The sequence below is a fragment of the Desmodus rotundus genome, chromosome 4, assembly GCF_022682495.2.
Source record: "Desmodus rotundus isolate HL8 chromosome 4, HLdesRot8A.1, whole genome shotgun sequence".
Lineage (NCBI taxonomy): Eukaryota > Metazoa > Chordata > Mammalia > Chiroptera > Phyllostomidae > Desmodus > Desmodus rotundus.
Genome location: NC_071390.1, coordinates 133,300,280 through 133,319,612, shown reverse-complemented (window position 1 = coordinate 133,319,612; position 19,333 = coordinate 133,300,280). Strand labels below are relative to the sequence as shown.

Below are 19,333 nucleotides of genomic sequence, written 5' to 3'. Positions count from 1 at the left end.
GTTTTCTTATGCTGCAAAGAAATAATTTCTAACTCTCTAGTAAAACTGAAAGACTCCATTACATGTTTATCCCAGAAAAAACTTTAAATTGTTTTGGTTGTTCTAGGGATGAGGCTGATAGGAAAACATTATTTATCATGGTAATAAGAAAAGTTTAGATGCCATTTTACTTTTTAAGGAATTTTCTATTTTCTCTATGGTTATAGTCAACCAAAGCTAAAAATCTATGTCATTTAAACTCAATAATAACTACTCTATAATATAAATACATGCATATTTCAAATAAAATAGTTGACAAAAATATCGTGTTTCAAAAGCCAGGCTATAATATTTTGATTTTGTCAGGCTTACTGATTCAACTTGATAGACCATGTTGGTTGAAAGTTAAGATTAAATTGTGAGTTGGATAATTATTCTTCATTTTCAGGCAAACGAACAAATTGAGAAAGCAGGAGGTTTAAAAACCTCCAGTATCGTAATTGCTCTGACAGATGGTAAGTTGGACGGTCTGGTGCCATCATATGCAGAGAAAGAGGTGAGTACTGAACTGAAACTGTTCTTTACACCCCAGTGTACTTTGCTGTGTGTCTCTGCATGTGTAACCTGATATTTGAATAATGCACCTTTCTCACTCTCCGTCTACCTCTATTTCTATTTCTCTCCATAGGCAAAGACATCCAGGTCATTTGGGGCTAGGGTTTACTGTGTTGGCGTCCTTGACTTTGAACAAGCTCAGGTGAGTACAGCAGACCTGCAAACTTTAATTTAAATCACATAATTGTCTTAAGGATAGTTTATCAAATTCTTTGATAATTTATGGCATTAATTGTTAAAGATTTTCTGTAACAAGGGCCATATTCTTGTATGTCTTCATTAATAATAATGTCTGATTTTGACAGGTTTCATTACTGAAAACAAAACTCTAAATTTATAGAATATTTATTTGGTTTGGAGGAACTAGTATAAGACATATTTGGGTTAAAATAATATGAGTACTCCTGTTCTTTAACTCAGTGTCATTATTATGCCAGTCATATTTAGGTGTTTTAGTTTGACTTAAAACTAGATCCTTAGGGGTGCAGGGATTTATGAAGTTTGCTTATGAGAAATCTTTAATAATTTTCCTTAAAAACAATTTTTCATGAAGTTTTAAGAGTTTATATAATAAATTTTTTTTGCACTTATAAAGTGATTTTACACTTAAATTTTGGGTTGAGCATGACTACAACTTCTGTTTCTCATGACATTTGTAGCCACTAGAGCTTCGTACTGTTTTGAAATTGAAACTTGAGGTCAACGTAAAGGGGCTGTGGCTGATCTCAGTTCATGTCATTGTGACACGTTAGAGTTTCCCTAGTACTGTCACGTCACCCCCTGTTTCTGACAGGCTACCCAAGTGGATTAATCCTGTGGTATAATTTTTCAAAAGAACATAATTAAAATGTAATGAAGTTTATAAAGTATTATATGTCTCAACCACCTCTTAATTAAATTTCCCTCCTCTTTCTAAAGCTTGAAAGAATCGCTGATTCCAAGGAACAAGTTTTTCCTGTCAAAGGTGGATTTCAAGCTCTTAAAGGAATAATTAATTCTGTGAGTATTTCTCTGGGAGCAGGAAAGGCTCATAATTTCAGACATATTTTAAACTGTAAGAAGTAATCTTGATATCCCGTTCAGATAGTCATTATCTTGAAGAAAAAGATTAAGAAAGAAGTTTGTTCAGTACTGCAAACACAGTGTGATTCTAAAGATTTAGATTTTGTCAGATTTTGTATTAATTCTTGCAAATTGAGCTCTGTGAGATTGGGTTTGGGATTTCAAGTTTAAGGTTTTCATAAACCATCTTGGACGCTTCCACCATTTGAGCGTGGAGTTCCTCACCATCTTGGTATCTGGATAGTTTTATAGGCTTTATAGAAGAAATGTAAAATAAAAATTGGGATTGGAATGTGTGATTACTTTCTTTCCAATATGGTATTTCCTAGCTGTTAGTCAGGCAACTTGAATCCCCGGCTGAATATTTGACTGCTCTTGTTGTTCTTTCCATTTTCGTGATTAATAGTTTCACTGGAGCTCATAACATTTCTGTTTTGAATTCAGCTGAGCCGTCTCCGGTGATCATCAGAATCTGGGCTATCCTAAGCAGGGTATGGGGAAGTGGAATGATGAAATGCAAAGCAAAACTCCTGGGCTTTCACAGCTGAGGTTTATGTTTCATTTTACTGCTTTTTGCTAGAAGCACTTGGAACAGTTGCTATTAAGTATTTATGATATTTGGGTAAACATCATCCTAAAATGGAAGTGAATAATGTAATATTCTCTAAGTCAAAGCTTTTCCTTTAATCTTTAGGTATTTATTGAAGGGGAAAAAAGTCACAATTTCTTCTGATGTTTGGCTCTGGCATTAAAATTTCTCTTTAAAGATCTTGTTTTTTAGAAGTACAGAGTGAGATTTATTGAATTTTGTTTTAGTATCATGTAGGCTTTTTTTCTTTTTTAATTGATGGAGCTTTTCAGAGAAAACATACAATTTGGCTCTATCACATATTAGTACTTCTAGTGGACAGGCCAAGTGTAAATGCAGAATGGAACATAGATTTAAATATTTTAAGAGTTTACATGTATTATTATATTTAGATTTTATGGAAAAAAACAATATTTTTATAGCTGGATTCAAGATAAATACAGCTGTGATTTGTTTTAAAATATAAGAATATGGATGGCATTGCAAAATGGAGGATAATTTGACCCTGTAAATAAATAAATGAATGGATTGTATTTTAAATAGAATTTTATCGTGCTTGGGAGTTCTCAATTATTTTATAATTGTTCTGGGAGGAAAAAATTCGCACTGAGTTATTCCCTTTGGGATATTTTTTTCTGAATATAAAATATTTAATTTATAATTCTCCAGGTGATTAATTGCCTTTTCAAAGCTGTTTATGGGTTATGACTGCAGAGTTCTCCTTCAAGAAATTAGTAGTTGACTATCAGAGGAGATAAAGTTGTTGTTCTTTGTTATATTTATTTGTGAAATTTTAATTTTTAAAACTTGTACTAGGGAAACTTTGGAATGGAATATCTAACTATAGTCTTTCTTTCCTGAAGTTATTGATGGACTTCAGCTTGAGTGAGTTGTGTTGAAAGACTTAGCAGATGTTGGAGCAGATGTGGAAAAAAAGGAACCCTCATGCCCTGCTGGTGGGAATGTAAACTGGTGCAGCCACTATGGAAAACTGTACAGAAGCCCCTCAAAAAATTAAGAATAGAGCCTCTATCTGACCCGCAATCCCTCTGCTGGGTATCTACTCAAAAAATTTGCAAACATTTATTTGTAAAGATATATGCCCCCTAACATTCATTACAGCTTTTTCACAGTAACCAAAACATTGAAACAATCTAGGTGTCCTTTGATGGATGATTGGATAACGAAGAAGTGGTTCATATATACAATGGGATACCACTCAGCCGTAAGAAAGGATGAAATACTGCCATTTGAGACAATATGGATGGACCTTACCAGTACCATGCTAAGCAAAATAAATCAGATTGAAAAGGGCAAGAACCATATGATTTCACTCATATGTGAGATATTAAACAGAAAAAACAAACAAGCAACACAAACAAACAAACTCACAGACACAGGCAACAACATGGTGGTTACCAGAGGGGAATGGGGCTGGGAGGAGGATGAAGAAGGTAAGGGGGGCCAGATATATGGTGACAGAAGGAGACTGAGCTTTGGGTGATGAGCATACAATGTGATCTACAGATGATGAATTATATAATTGTACACTTGAAGCTTATATTACCAATGTCACCTCAATAAATTAAATTAAACCTAATTTAATATAAGAAAGACAGTATAATAATAGAGAGATTTGTATTATTTTAACCGTAAATGGCTAACAGAGCCTCTTGAATTTCATCTGGAGGGGGCTGATGATTACAGCATTCATCTCAATATAGTTAAACTTCAGCTATTTTGTCACAAAAGGAGTAAATTATCCTCAGGGAAGCCAGCTTCTGGGGAAACCCTGGCAGAGTTGGTAGGTAGACTAATGGAGCCTTTACAACCAAAGATGATCTCACTAATAGCCAAGATTTTTATCAACATGATGACAGTTTGGGATTTTTGCCCACATTGTAAAAATTTAAGGAATTTCAAGCACTATAACTCTCAAGGCAGAAATTGTTCCACCCAATTACATAAAAAAACCTATAATTCTGCCTCAAATTTAAATAGCACTTTATACTTTATAAAGTACAATTTTATCTTAAAAAATTATATTTGTATTTAAAACAAACGAAGTGTATATATTTCAGGGTAAGGGCAGATAGAAGAGAATACCCCTCTATTTTTTTATGATTTACCAAACTAATGTGTAAAATTGTACTTGGAATGTATTTATACACAGCCGAGCAAATGGAAGAAATCCGAACATTTAAGTCTCAGACCTTTGGGACTGTGCAAGCCGAATATTTGCTAAATTGATCGTATTTTCTTGCTACAAGTTATCTAAATGCATCTGGCCTTATTAATTATCAGTTCATTATTTGAAGTTAATCTTTAATTGAGAAAAAGTGATAACATGGTTTCCTGTTTTGTTTTTGTCTTTTCGTCCTCCTTCTCTTACCCATCAAAATCCAGTAAGCTGTCTGGTCTGAACCTCTCACTGAATAAGATACCACATTTTGTTAAGATGTAGTTTGTGTAGCATCAACTTCTTACTCATCAAGAAGTTTCATTTTGGAACCTTTCTTTATTGTGGTTAAAAGGAAAGTAACACTATAGTAATTCAATTATGATAACTTCAAAAGCAAGAGACTGGAAACGACCTTTGTTATGAACACTTTGCCTGTTAACAATTTAATACATTCTGAAAAATTTTCTTGATTCAGAAAGTCATTTCAATGTTCTATTTTAATTGGGAGAGAAATATATCATTTCAAAATTTTTAGATTTCTCTCCAGGCAAACATGATATGTAACACTTTTTGGAATATTGGTTTAATCTCCAATGTTAATTAGCACACATGAAGGTTTAAAATTCATTATCTCAAGTAGGTACTGTTAAAAAAAAATCTTTCCTCTTTTTCACTATTCTTTTCCTATTATCTAATTTATTCTTTTATATACTCATTTACTGAGCTTTTACTATGCTTAGGGGCATCATGTTAGGCTTGGAAGAAGGGACACACACTTAAATAAGACAAGTTACCTGCTCTGAAGGGGCTTGAAAATAATAATTTGAGGTTTGGAATATGGTGTCCCCCAAAAGAATTATAAAGTGTGGGGATTTGGAGGAGGGAAATTTCAGTGAGTCCCCCTATGTGATACAAAGGAATCCTATAATGCAATTTATGTTAAAATGCCAATAGGGCGAAAGGTAACAGAAGGATGGATTAAGTTTGGTTATGTGAAGTCATGGAAGGCTTTTTGTGGTGGGATTTGGATTGTGCTATGACCGTTGGAATAGATTTAATTAGAAACAAGAAACATAATTTTTGGGACAACCCGGGCTGAGTAGCTGAGGCACAGGAGGGAGTGTGGCTTGGCCTGGATTATGGGGGGGACCTGGGGGATAAACTGACTAGTAGGCTGGATCCCGATAATGGAGACCCTTAAAAAGTTTGGGTGAAGAATTGTCCCTTTTTTATAAATAATTGGGGAACCATGGAAGATTAATTTAAAACAGGAAATTTATATGATAGCAGTGAATGTTTAGGAAGAGTACTCATAATAATATATAGGACGGTTTGGAGGATGGAAAGATGTATTTGAAGTCTGTTGCAATAATTTTTGTGACATATAGTGAAGGAAACCTAATATAATGGTGGAGACAATACAGTTGGGAATAGGAGGACCTGACTGTGAGTTCCAGCTCTGTTGCTGCCTAGTTGTAACCTGCTGTTATTCTATAATGCAATCTCTCTGAGTTTAAAATTCTTATCAGTCAAATGAGGATAATGATGTGTGTTTCATTGGGTTGTTTTGTGAATTAAATGAGCTAATGTTTAAGAATGAGTTGACTCGGAAGGGCTGGCCTTTAAAGCAGTCGGTAGGAAGCTAAGAATGGCACAAAGCTAGGACAGTGGAGGTTGGAGTTTGTTGATTCTTCCCCCTTGGGAGATGGCCAACATTCTGAACAATCAGTGATTTGGGTCTAAACGGGTATGGCAGTGATATGTAAGATGACCAAATCTAGCAAGTGGGTCATAATAACAAAGATTCCTAGATGACGTAGTTACCCAAAGTCACGTGTTTGGCTATGTCCTAGTTCTTGAGGTTTTGGGCCCAGAACCCAGTCAACAGCTGGGAGAGGAGATTCAGTACTCCCAAGAAAAAAGCTCTGAGGAATTTCAGGGCCCTGCATTTGGAAAAGAGCCACCATTCTTGTGGGGGAAACTGCAGTGCTAATTAGTGATTCGGAGCAGAAACTTAAGTTGTTCAGGAGGAAAGAGCATCCCTCATGGATACTAGTTCCTCAGGGCTTATTTCAGGCACTGGAATTCTAGGTCTTTTGAAATAAAACTAGGCCAAGAACCTTGAGGGAAATGACTAATAAACTCTCTGCCCTGGTCAGAATCTTGTCAAGGACAGGGTGGGGCTGAGGCTCTAGGTGTGAAACCCTTTTCTCTTGCTGAGTCTGGCTCTGAAGGCGCTGGCAACTATTTGTTGCTGTGTTATTGTGGTAGCAGCGACACCGGATATAACAAGGTAAATCTGGGGAGCTTTAAAAAGTTAATGGACCTTGAGAGCTCACTGGATATATAATGAAAAGTAAAGAGAGAGGGTCAAATGTAACTTGGACATTATCCCCCTAAGATGACTGACTAGAAACAGTGAGAGTGGAAGCTCTTTTTACAGAGGGTCCTGAAGTGTTGGAAGACAAGCTGGAATTGGGTAGAAGGGTACCCAATTGGGGAGAAATCCTGGTGGAGAGGTGGAGTCCAGTGAAATGCTCAAGTCAGAAAACTTCAGAATCTCAGGCATTGTTCCTCCTCCTGTTCTTTCTTCTCTCCCATTGCCCACAAACACATGGATATATTCTTCTATTTTCCACTTTGGATCTTTAACATCTCAGAGTGTTTAACAATTATTTTTGTATTATTAGAGAGGTGAATGCAGAACTTTTATTTAAAAGTAAAGTATTATTCAAACTAGTATAAGCCAGACTGACATGTGAGTATCACATGGTGTCGAGATTAGTGTTTCATAATGCAGTGCTGTGAAAGAAAATGTTAAAAAGTTTAAAAAGTCAAGATTCCTGAAAACTATGGAAAGAATAAAAATCAAAATGTTCTGTGGAAAATCCCCCTCCTTTCTTTCTTTCTTCATCCCTCCCTCCTTTCCTTCCTTCCTTCCTTTCATCCCTTCTTCCTTCCTTTTTTTTTTTTCTAAAAGCAAGACCATGGGAAATTTTTCTCTTTCAATTATTTCCATACTTTTTTTTTTTGATAGAGTACCTCAGAAAGTGTTAAACAGAAGAGATGGATCGATTGTGAGGCTGGTTTAATAAATAATCCTGATAGAAAAGTTAAGAGCACTGCATCTTAGGTGATGGCAGCTAATGTCCCAGTTCCTAGTTCTTAGTGGGGAAGCACAGGGACAGAAACAGGAAGGGGATGGTCAGTCATACGTGTAGGAAATTTAACTAGAACTATAACAGGTTCTTTTTAAAGGGAAAAAAAGTGCAACATACATTTCAAAAGTAACTTTATTCCTAGTGCTGGAGATAGAAATTTCATTGGACCTTGGAGCCAAATTATTTTTCTCAGTAATGTCTATTGTTGGTATTTTTTTTTTTTTAAATCTAAGAAAGGTGTCAAACTATGTTTTAATGGACTGAGAAGACATTGCAAAATCATTTCCTCTTCAGGTAAAACATTTCCCTAGAAGAGTGTACCTAATAAACATTTAGATAAGACCTAAGTTTAAGTGATTTTTAGCAGGTTCTACTATAAATGTTGATTGGGTAGTTGTGGAAATCTCTAATTGTAAAATCACTGTTTGATTAAAAAGCTAAAGTCTGAGCTAAGTATAAAGATATATTAACAGGAAAAACAACAAAACTGGAAGGACTTACTCAAAACTGTAAATTGGTTTCTAGGATACTTTTTAAGCAGGGCTGGTTATATGTAAGGCTCACTATAAATCAGGTTCTTCTGGACTTCTGTTTATCCGAGGATCTTCAGTACTGAATGTAGATGAGGAGCCTTATTATGGCATCTTTCATATTAATGGTAGGAAGGTTGGGATTGTATTTCCCTCCTCCTTTATTTTTTATACCTAGTGTCTAATATAGCATTGGTAAGCAGTCTTTGCTTAATTCAAATTTATCAATAAATAAAATTCATGCTTCCTGAAGATATTTTTATTTTTATGGTAGAGTTATGGTGTTTTTAAGCATTAAGAAAAGCAACTCTTTTTAATGGAAAGGGGCAGGAAATGCTTAATTTTTAATTGACTTCTGATTCCATATAGCTTAGATTTCATTCTCTTATTTATATTCCACTGTATTAACATTTTTGGTCTTAAGTGACAAAAACCAAGTTCATGCTAGCTTAAGGGGAAAAAACATGTTACTGGTTTATACAAATATGACTGGGTGGTCCAGAGGAGGAAATTACCTTATTGCAGTTGGATCCAGGGAATGAATGCATCAATCCATGTTCTTAGGGTCTTCTTCCTTTGTAGATTTTGCCTGTGCTTCAGTTTGCCTCATTCTCCTTGTTCAGATGAGTCTCAGATGAAGTAATTGCCAATGGTTTCAGGCATACATGGTCTTCAGTTAGCAAGTCCATTGAAAAGAAAGAGCTATTGTCTCTGGACATCAGGATATTTGGCTGTAGATAAGGACCCTGATGAACTCAGTTGGGTCAAGTGCTCATTCCTGTGCCGATTATGTTGTCGACATTGTGTGGACCAGCTTGAGTAGCTTGCCATTCCCATAAGAGGTTGGGAGCAAGGTGGAGAGGAGAAGACATCCTGATCCAAAGCCCCACTAAGACCATGTGGAGCAGAGAATAATTTCCCCAATAGGAACAGAGACACTGTTCATAGGCATGTTAAAGATAAAAAAGTGTTCTGGGTAGAAAATTAATAGCTACTATAGTCTAATATATTCAAATGCATTTAAAATATTTTTGATATACTAAGAAGGTACTCCATCTCTTCTAAATTCCAATGGACAAAAAAAAATAGAAAATTTGCTTTAAATTATTCATTTTATTTATTGAAATTTTACAGTGTTATCTTGATATTCATTATACAGTGCTCTATGTATATTTACACAATAATTTTACTTAATACTAACATTATTCATTTATTTTTCTTTAGTTGGTTGAGATTGTAGGTTAAGGAAGTCAAATCACTTTGAATAAATTATTCCAACTTTGTGATATTTTGTGAGAAAACTTAACTGGTAATATAGGTTTACATAGCCAAAATTAGTGCCCAACGTTTATTTCTTAATAGTCATTTGTAGGGCTACAAAAGGAGACAACCTTTAGAGACTCACCTGTTCTCGAAAAAGCAGATTCAATTCAGTAGAAGGCCACTGCAAAAGAGGATAAAATGGCTAAGGTTTATGACTAACTGTATCACCAGTGTAAATTATAACAGATAAATGCATGATTTCTCTGTTATATCTTATTTTTCTCCAAATCTTATAATTCCTAATTTATTCAGAAACACTTATTGAATATGCATTGTATTCCAGATACTTTTCTGGGTGTTGGTTATAAAAGTGGATATGGTACCCCTGACTTTTCTGAGCTCACAGTTTTTAGGTATATATATATATTTAACTGTAAAATTAATAGAAAAACTGATAAAGCTTTTTTTCTATTTTTGTTGCATAGGAAAATATTTTGTTTGTCACTCTGGAGTTTTTAAAAATCAACTGGAACAAAAATAGACTTGGAATGCTTGGTAGATCTATTTCATGTTTTAGTTAATAAGACAAGAGAATGGGTAAATAGGGCTAATTTGACGTAATATGTGCATCAGCGTGAAAAACATGCCAGGACTCAATTTCTTTAGATTTTTGAAACATATACATTTATTATTACTTTACCCCATAATTTCCTTCCACTTTTTGTGGAAATTCAATTCATCTTTTAAGAAAACATGAAATGATCATTCCAAATTTGCGCTGACCAAGAAAGAGAAAATGTAAAAAAGTAGAGGCAGATAAACTCTTCTTTCAAATCACAGTCCATTTTTGGCATATTTCTATGCTGTAGAAAACATCATAAAGGAAGACCAGCTAGTATGATTTGTTGTAAAAATTGCAATTGTGAATGTAGGGGAATTTAACTGTCATTTGGGGTTTTTTTGTTGTTTTTTTTCACAATTTTCACCAACAGTATAATCTGAACTCTGCATCTGTTTCGTTTGGAGCTGAGAATAGTAAAAGGCAATGATTATAACTTACTTTCTTGCCTAGATTTCTTTGGGTAAAAGTTTGTTTAGAAATTTGTCACTGTGCTTGTACTACTGGCTTACTTGCAAAGGAAGGGAGAATCCATATTTAGAAATGGGTCGGCGCAGAACATGCTGTATTGAGCAACTGGTGTTTTGAATCTCCAAGCATTTTTTAAAAATGAACTCAACCAAAACATGTGATTAGAAATTACCATTGTTTTTCACTGAAGTATTACCTCTTAGAGGAAAATATATTTGGTAGTGTTGCCAAAATATATCTGGCAGCCAGAGAGAAAATAAAAATGATAAATCTGTGTATTGAAAGGTAAAAAGCAAGCAAGAAAAAATTGTGAGAAACATCTTCCCAGTCGCTTTAGCTGATTTTATGCACATGTATGGCAAATTACTGATGCTTCATTTTGGGGGCAGCTTTAAACTATGGTTTCAGTGATTTTTTTTTTTCTTGTGAGATTTAACCTTGGAATCTGTCATATTTGGAATGAGCTCCTGTAGTGCTTAAAGCTGCTCAGAAAGTCAGAACATAAAATGCTTGCTTTTTAGATTTTATTCTCATTCCTACTGATACCGTCTGACATGCTATATGTCATGGAAATGAGCAGTTTCTATCTGTTAAGGACACAACCGAGGGTGCTCGTAAATTATCGGTAGTGTTCTGTTGTAGGTGGTGTTATATGCCCAAAGTCAGTGTTAGAAAACTACTGCTGTGGTGAATACTTTGAATTTTTGATAAAGTTTTTAAAATGTTGGAGATGTTTGGGTATCATTGAATTTAGTAGGAGTAAACATTTGGCTTTTAACTTTCTTATGTTAATATATAGCAGGCCTTAATCATGCATTTTAAAGGAGTCTTTCAAAACAAATACATTTTAAATAGGACAAAGTTTTGATGATGAGGACAGTGACTGTTATTATAGAGAGTAAATATATAAACCATCTTTATGTATTTTATTCACAGTTTGCAACAATATGCTGGAATGTAGCATTTTTACACAAAGTACTAGAAACTTAGAATTCTATGTATTTTAACATCTTTTCTATTATAGATTTTTTTACTAGATTATAAATACAGATTTTGCAGATGGTTCTTTGTATACCAGTAGACAGCTTCTCTGTCTAGACCTCTCCTTCTCGGAAGTTCACACACTTACCTCCCACCCAACCTGTGCCCTAGGTGCAGCTGCCGGTTAAAAAGGGTCCTGTGGTTCACAAACACAGGAGGGAAAGGAACTAAGAGAAAGAGCAGAGGGCAGATCTCCGTCAGGCACACGTGTACGCAGACCACATCTTCCAGTGTTGGCATCCCGCATGCTGCGTGCATTTCTTGCTTTACTAATGGTTATGCTGCTTGGATTTCCATGTATAGATTTTTATGTCTAAAAAAAATCCTCTTGATTTTTCCTAGATACAATCTTATCTAGGTTGTTTCAAGGATCATCAGTTCACATATTTACATAGAGAGTGGGGCAAAAGTAGGTTTACAGTTTGTATGGAAAACAATATAATAATTAATAAACAACAATACAAAAATAAACTTTTTGCATATCACAACGGTAAACCTATGTTTGCCTCACCCTGTATTAGTGTGAATGAGTTGGTGAAGTGAGAACAGTTTACTTTGAAATAGAGCATTTTAGGAGGTGGGGCAAACCCAGATAGTGATCGTGTCTAGAAAGGAAGTGTCGTGCGAGACAATGGGGGTGAGGAGGGACTAAGACTGACATATTCCTTGTTAGAAATTTTCCTGAAGGCAGTTCTACCTCCTGAAAAAATAGAGAAGAACAAAACCAAAAAAGCCCCAAACTTCTGCCTTCTACCTCTGAATGTCCTTTCTGTTTCCAGAACTCCAGGCAGGTTCTAGGGCTTGTGAACTAGGACAACTAAATGTCATTGCTGTCATTACTTTTATGAAAAAAGTGTGCTCTTAGATGGAAAAACAAATTATTTTTTCTAAACACAGTTTAATTTTAGTTTTCCAAATGCTTGCTGTGTCCCCAAACGAGAGTCAGGATCTCTGGTGGCCTGTCTTTTAGGTTCTGGATGATGCCAAGAAGTGAAAACGAGAAGCATTTAATCTGTATAAAACAAATTTGTGATAGGAGCCAGTATAAAATCAGATAATAGAGAAAAATAAATAAAAAGAAAGGGAGCCCTATGCATTTGGGTATCCTATATATCTATTACTAATTTATAGGATTATCTAAATTTTTAATTTATTCAAAGTCAGCAGTATTAGAAATTTTAAAACACACTTATAAAATCTGTCTCCCCCAAAGTCAAAGCTTAGTGACATACATTTGAAGATACAACCTAAACCAGATTTTTTATTGTTTTTAGTAGTATAAAAGGAGTCCAGGCAAACAAGAGGCTAAACTTCACTAGTTTGTCCGATATGAGGTTGTGTAATGATTAGACTCTCAAAGGTGCGGAGGGTAGTCGAGCGCACTGGTTGAAAGAATGGCTCTGGACTCATCAGACCTGCGGAGATCTGGTTGTGCTACTTACTGCAAATTTAGTTGTTCTAGGGCAACTTCAAAAACAATCTGTGTAAGCCCCAGTCTCCTCATGTGTAAAATGGTGATAATAATAATATGTATTTATAATACTCTGGAAGAAATTCAGATTAAGCGCATAGCACAGTCTCTGGAACATAATAGTTGTACAACAAATTATAATTATGATTATCACAGTTAGAAATTTGTTTGAGTTTTTGACTACTGATATTTGTACTAAATTTACAACGTTTGACTTTTGTCATCCATATTAATATTTCAGCATTTAAAAGTAGGGATTAGGTAATGATGTACATATTATTTGCATTTATAAATATTCCTTAACACAATACTAATATCACTTTTTGTGTGAACTGGTGCTTCTGATTAAACTGATGCTTCAGTAGCATAATTTTTCATGGTGAGCATTAAGTTCATTGTCAATTTATAAAGATTTTACATTCCCAAATCTCAAATGGTGCAATTTTGCATCTAGTGTCAACATGACTTAAAGTGCCCTGGTTGTATTAATAGTATTTGTCTTGTCTTTGAATTTGGTCTGTGGGGCTCTTAGCTCTCTCTGATGTCAACTAAGGCCGACTTTAGTGGAAACTATTTTCTGTTTCTGTTGGGATCTAATGAAGACAGATGGCACCACATACTTGAAGAAACATCCTTACAAGATCCTCTGTGGTACAAATGATGAAAGTGCAGAGTATGAAATGCAATGAATCAGTGATCACAGTTAGGACACCTGATCCAATGCTCAGTCAATCAATAAGAGTATTTAATTTGGGAAAAATTAACTAGCACATTTAAAATATCTGTGCCTCTCTGCTCATTGTCTTTTAGTGATGACAATTTTAATTATAAATCCATTTTGAAATTTTGAACATTTGATCTTGTACAATTACTTGGTAAAATTAAATTATGAACTATTTTGTATTTATTGAAATGATTGTTTAAAAAATTCAATGATGTAAACTTTTTGCATATGCACATTAAATTACTTTGACTTCTAGTTGTTTTCTTAAAATAGGAACATGGTAAACTAGATGGAAAAAACAGTTGGAAAAATATTATTTTCTGAAAATTCATACACTTTCTTTTTTCTCTTTTTTCCTTACCACACTTTCTCTCGGTCTTCGATTATTTTTCATTTGGAAATGGTTTTGGTTAACTTAGTTTCAAATTATGTGTTCCTGGATTTCCAATATTCACAGTTTATTGAAGGGCTAGATGCTTTTTCATACAAATTAACTTTATTCTGCTTTACCTTTGTCCTAATATGATCGTTGCTTTCCTTACTAGATAGACATTCTTGATATTCTCATTAATTCACGCCTTCAGTCTGCAGACCCTACACTCTTCTGGGTCGTGCTGCACATGCGAAGCCGCCGGTACTGGAAGGTTGTGCAGTTTAGAATGACTCCGTTTCTATACCCAGAGTTTGTCTTCTGATAAAGGGGGTGATTCATCCACTCAAATAATATGATATAAAGTCCAAAGAAATTTAAAAAATGAAAATGAACTTTAGAGAGGAGCAGGTAATGGTCTGTGGGAAATTCAAATGCATTACATCAGGTGGTGATGCCAACTTTATGACTCAGTCTAACCTGCTTACCTTTAGGTGAATGTGTTACCTGAGTTACTTTTCAATTCTGTGAAACTGATATCTGTAAAACTCATTTTATTAAAATAATTAAGTATAAATATTTTAAATATATATATATTCCTATGTATAAATGTATATTATACAAGTTACTGCAAGATATAACCATCCTTTAGCTATTCATCTCTGCTTCATGTACTGTGACTTTTTATTTTTGTAAATTTTAAAAAAATTTTAAAAGATTTTACTTATTTATTGTTAGAGAGGGGGAAGGAGGGAGAGCGAATGGGAGAGAAATATCTATATGTGAGAGAAACATTGACTGGTTGCTTCTCACATGCCCCCACCTGGACACCTGGACACCTGGACACAAACCAGGCATGTGTCCTGACTAAGAATCGAACCAGTGACCTTTCAGTCTGTGAGACAGTGCCCAACCCACTGAAACACACCAGTCCAGGCTGTAACTTGATTTTAAAATCTCGGGTCTGAATACAATGTAAATTGCTAAATGATCTTGAACTTTTTCTTTAAAATCTAAATACCTTGCATGGCATTAACAGGGTCTGGTTTAGAGATGTAAACCATCAGTGATACTTGCAGGTATTTAACCTTCCGTCTTAAGGAGAGCTCCATAAGCAGAACTGGTCATTGGCCTTTCTAGTGAAACTATCATTTTAAAAATGTTTTGATAGATTACCTCAAGTAAAAGAGGAAGTCAACACACATACATTTGTCTGAAATATTGTGAGATCGAATTTAATGATGGTCAATATTGGTAGGAGAGAGAAAACCAACATAGTTTCAGAAATTCACACAGGTCATTCTGGGATACATATTCATTGACATTACCTTTATAAGATCTCTTTGTAACTTTTTGATTTGCCTTGTTCTAAGAAACTTTAAAAAAATGTCTATTTCCAACAGATTAAATCTTTAAACCACTCTCATACTTTTTCCGATGCTTGAAACTTTTTTTGGTGATTCTAACAAAGGTGTGGCTGAAAGGACAGAGTCAGTCTCCTTAATAAGATCTGTTTCAAATAAATTCTTACAGAACTGCTGCCAGACGAAACAGATTTTGGGGGCTTTGTGTTTTCCTTTGACCTTCCATTTTGCTGGCTCACTATTCTCACTTTCGTCTCAGATGGGCCAAAGCTAAAGCTATAATGCATTGTTGTCATTAGTTGGAACATTTTTACATCCATATTCCTTTAGCAAAATTTTTTTTCTGTTCTGTTTATGGTCTTGTTATCTAGACCATGTCAAACAAAATATTTAAAGATGTTAGTGATTTGAGATGCGTCCTGTCCAAGAGGGCACATTAGCCCTTGACAATAGTTCTCAATTCTTAGCTCAATTCTTAATTGAACAATGGTACTCACTCCTCAGTAGTTAAGAGATATAATAGACCCAGAGGAGGTATTTGGGTGTTGAAAGGTTTTTGAGTGCTGTGGAATCTCTTTGGTAATTTCTGCATTTAAATAGACCTCATCTAGAATTTCTCAGATAAAAAATTTTACTATATATGTTTTCTAATCACTAGGTGAAAAGTGGATTCACAGGGAAATGATCTAAAAAAGTACAGAAAGTGCATATTTTGATGCATATTTAGCAACCAAAGTTCCCTGATTTGACATAGCTGATTGTTAGAGGCTGACAATTTGTATTTCCACTGTTAATAAATAGAGCACCGAAAGCATTATTTCCTGCTACAGTTCTTCCTTCCTGTTCTAGTTATGAGAAGGAGATGCTAGAAACCACTGCAAGTCTTCAACTTCCGCCAAGAAAGGAATGTTGTTCAAAGATCATCTGGAGTTTGTCTGACTTTGATAATGAAGTGCAGAGCAGTTCCAAAAATAAAGACAGGATTGTGTGTCCTTTAGGGACAGCTTATTTCATCATTGTTGTTTTTCACTTGTAGCCTTGTGCCTTGTACAGTGGTTTCTGTTTTTCAGAACAAGTTCACTGAGAAGAACCATTGTGTTTCTATGCTGTGGGAATAAAGGGGGTGCAGCCTGTGTTTTGTTTTGTTTTGAAGATTTTTATTTTTTCATTTTTAGAGAGAGGGGAAGGAAGGGAGAAAGAGAGGGAGAAAAACATCAATCAGTTGCCTCTCGCAGACCTGGCCCGAAACCCAGGCATGTGCCCTGACTGGGAATCAAACCAGCGTCCCTTCAGTTCACAGGCTGGTGCTCAGTCCACTGAGCCACACAAGCCAGGGCCAGTCTATGTTTTTGAGAATACTATTTGGCTCATACAAGGAGCCTGTGTTCTGCAAGTATAGTGTCTGATACATATAAGAAGTATTAGCATTTGTGGGGACTTGAGGCTGAGAAATCAAAAGAAATGCCATAAAGAAATGTTTATTTATCAGTATTATATTGAACTCTTACTAGAAAACATTAAATTAGAATAATTAAACAGGAAGTCTGATTTGCTATCTTGTTTTTGCCTAGTGGGAAAAAGCCAACACTGAATTTATGGCTACCAGGAAATTTTACTTAACTTTTTATAGCCAAGGCTATGGACTTAGGGCAATACTCACTTTATCTGTTCTTATCTGTGTTTAATCTAATAAAGATTCCTACAGAATAAAGTCTTAGACTATGTACTTAAAGCACAGAAATTTCCTGTGAGCTTCGGAACTGTGTATGTGATCGTTGATAGATTTTTTCTGCCATCTACTGATGTTAAGGGGAGGACCTCAAGATTATTAGTAATCTTGTGCTGGACTTCGCAGGTTACAATTCACTCCTATATCTGGGTCTCCTTTATTTCCCTTTCAGATACTCGCTCAGTCATGCACTGAAATCCTGGAATTGCAGCCCTCAAGTGTATGTGTTGGGGGTAAGTGTTAGAGTTTAAAAATATCATGTAAGAAAATGTATTTTTTCCTAGTTAAAATATATGATTTGAAACTCATGTTGGAAAGAGAATAGCAAAATTAACTTTTTTGGCATCTTTTTCTGTAAGAATTTTAAAATAATTCCTTGAAATATTTCTATTTTAAATTCAAATTTTTAAGATTGGAGTGTTATTTTAAATAATGAACATATTGTGTGACAGGCTTTTAGAATCTACTGTATATTTAGTTCATGTTTGAGACCTTTCCTATGACAACTAAAATAAAATATGAATTTTCTTCTTTTCTCTGATTGTACGAACAATCATGTATATGCAGATTTTTAGCCCTGTGCTTTGATAACCTGGCCAAAGTACAGTGTCTGTCAGCCCAGGGCTCATAAGGAAGTGACTTATGGATGGATGGCAGGGAGGAAGCCAGTGGCTTCATCACTGGTGTTAAGAAGAGAAAGTGTTGAAACTTCAAAGCCATCCTTATCCAAAGAGAGTGTGATTCTCTTTGGACTATTCTATTTCCTCTTCAAGTCTGACCTGCAGTTCATTTTAACCTGACTTAACTTAGAAAAAAAAAAATACTGTGTCTGGTGGGGCTGTGTAATTTACCATAGAGCAGACTGCAGAACATGGTATTAAGTTCTGCACCTTGTAGTCTCCTAACCAATGGTTACCGAGATGTTTAAGAGGAATAGTGCATTCGAATGTCCCAGCACTTTTATAATCCCTGGTTCACAGATGGGGAAACCGAGGCAGACACAGCTTCAGTATTTGCTATGCTAAATAAAGCTCATGTCCTTTTTACTGAGCCATATTTTAAGTCTTACATGCATTTTATTTTAACTTATAAGTAGATTTCCTTTTATAACAAACAGTCTTAATGGAGAGTGGCATTGCAGTATTTTCTTCCATAGTTACTTGTTAGATTAGGTTAGATAGGAGGTGTTTGAGAGGACTGAGAGTTAATCACTGTTAAACAGTTATAATGTATCATTTTGCAGGTAAGCAGAAAACACTTAGTTGCCAATCAAGATAGTAGATTTTTTTTTTCTAGCATATTGTCTCACTCTCTAACTTTAAGTGATTGCTCCTACTATATACCTAAAGTACAGTAAGTTCAATCAACTTTAGTAACTGGCTATAGATTATTAGTAGTCCAAAATACATTACCTCTGAGGAGTCATAACTTTGTACGCAACAAAAAAATGAAACCAGGATTAGTAATGTGAGGAAGTTACTAAAGAAGAACTGTGGAGTGTCATAGATTAAAGAAAACACAACAAATGATAGTTCTAAGAACGAAACACAGGAATAATTAATGTTCTTTACATCTCCACACTTCAATACCTGATAGTAGAGTAAATAAAGAGGTTTCATTTCTGCTGATATTTTCCTAAGGATTGAATTTGGGGAAGTTTGTGTCGTGTCTATCTGGGAATGACTGCTATGCTTTAATTCTGATATCTTGGTCACTATTGGAAAACACTTTGTTTAAAAAATAAAATGCCTCCCTATGACGTAGTGAATAATATCTCCACGCTTTCCCTAAAGGGTCTAAGAAAGCAAGTAGAGTTGGAAACATAACCATGTCTTCTTTGGTATTACTAGTTGGCTGAATAGTGTGAAGAAAATTCATTCCATGCAACTTGATACTTTCAAGTTACGTCTTTTTCTTTTCTTTCTTTTTTTGTCAAGCAGTGATTAAAATGTTTATTTTCCCTTTTACTTCTAGATGAATTTCAAATTGTTTTGAAGGGAAGAGGATTCAACTTGGGCAGTCGCAGTGGCAGCGTCGTCTGCACTTACACAGTGAATGAAACCTACACAAAGAGTAGGTCCCCAGCATCTCCGTGTGTCTCTAGTACCTGCGCAGCACGTCAGCATCACAGGTTTCCTCCTTTTCCCCAGCTGGAACCAAATC

General features: G+C 35.0%; 1 protein-coding gene across 1 annotated transcript in view; it reads left to right on the top strand.

The window, feature by feature from the left end:
• Positions 1–19,333, top strand: part of ANTXR2 (ANTXR cell adhesion molecule 2) — a 151,955-nt gene that overhangs the window by 17,950 nt on the left and 114,672 nt on the right. The window contains exons 5-9 of the mRNA XM_024579148.4: positions 428–535; positions 668–736; positions 1,513–1,593; positions 17,343–17,403; positions 19,145–19,243. Of these exons, the coding sequence (XP_024434916.1) occupies positions 428–535; positions 668–736; positions 1,513–1,593; positions 17,343–17,403; positions 19,145–19,243 (418 nt within the window). The remainder of the gene's footprint in view (positions 1–427; positions 536–667; positions 737–1,512; positions 1,594–17,342; positions 17,404–19,144; positions 19,244–19,333) is intronic.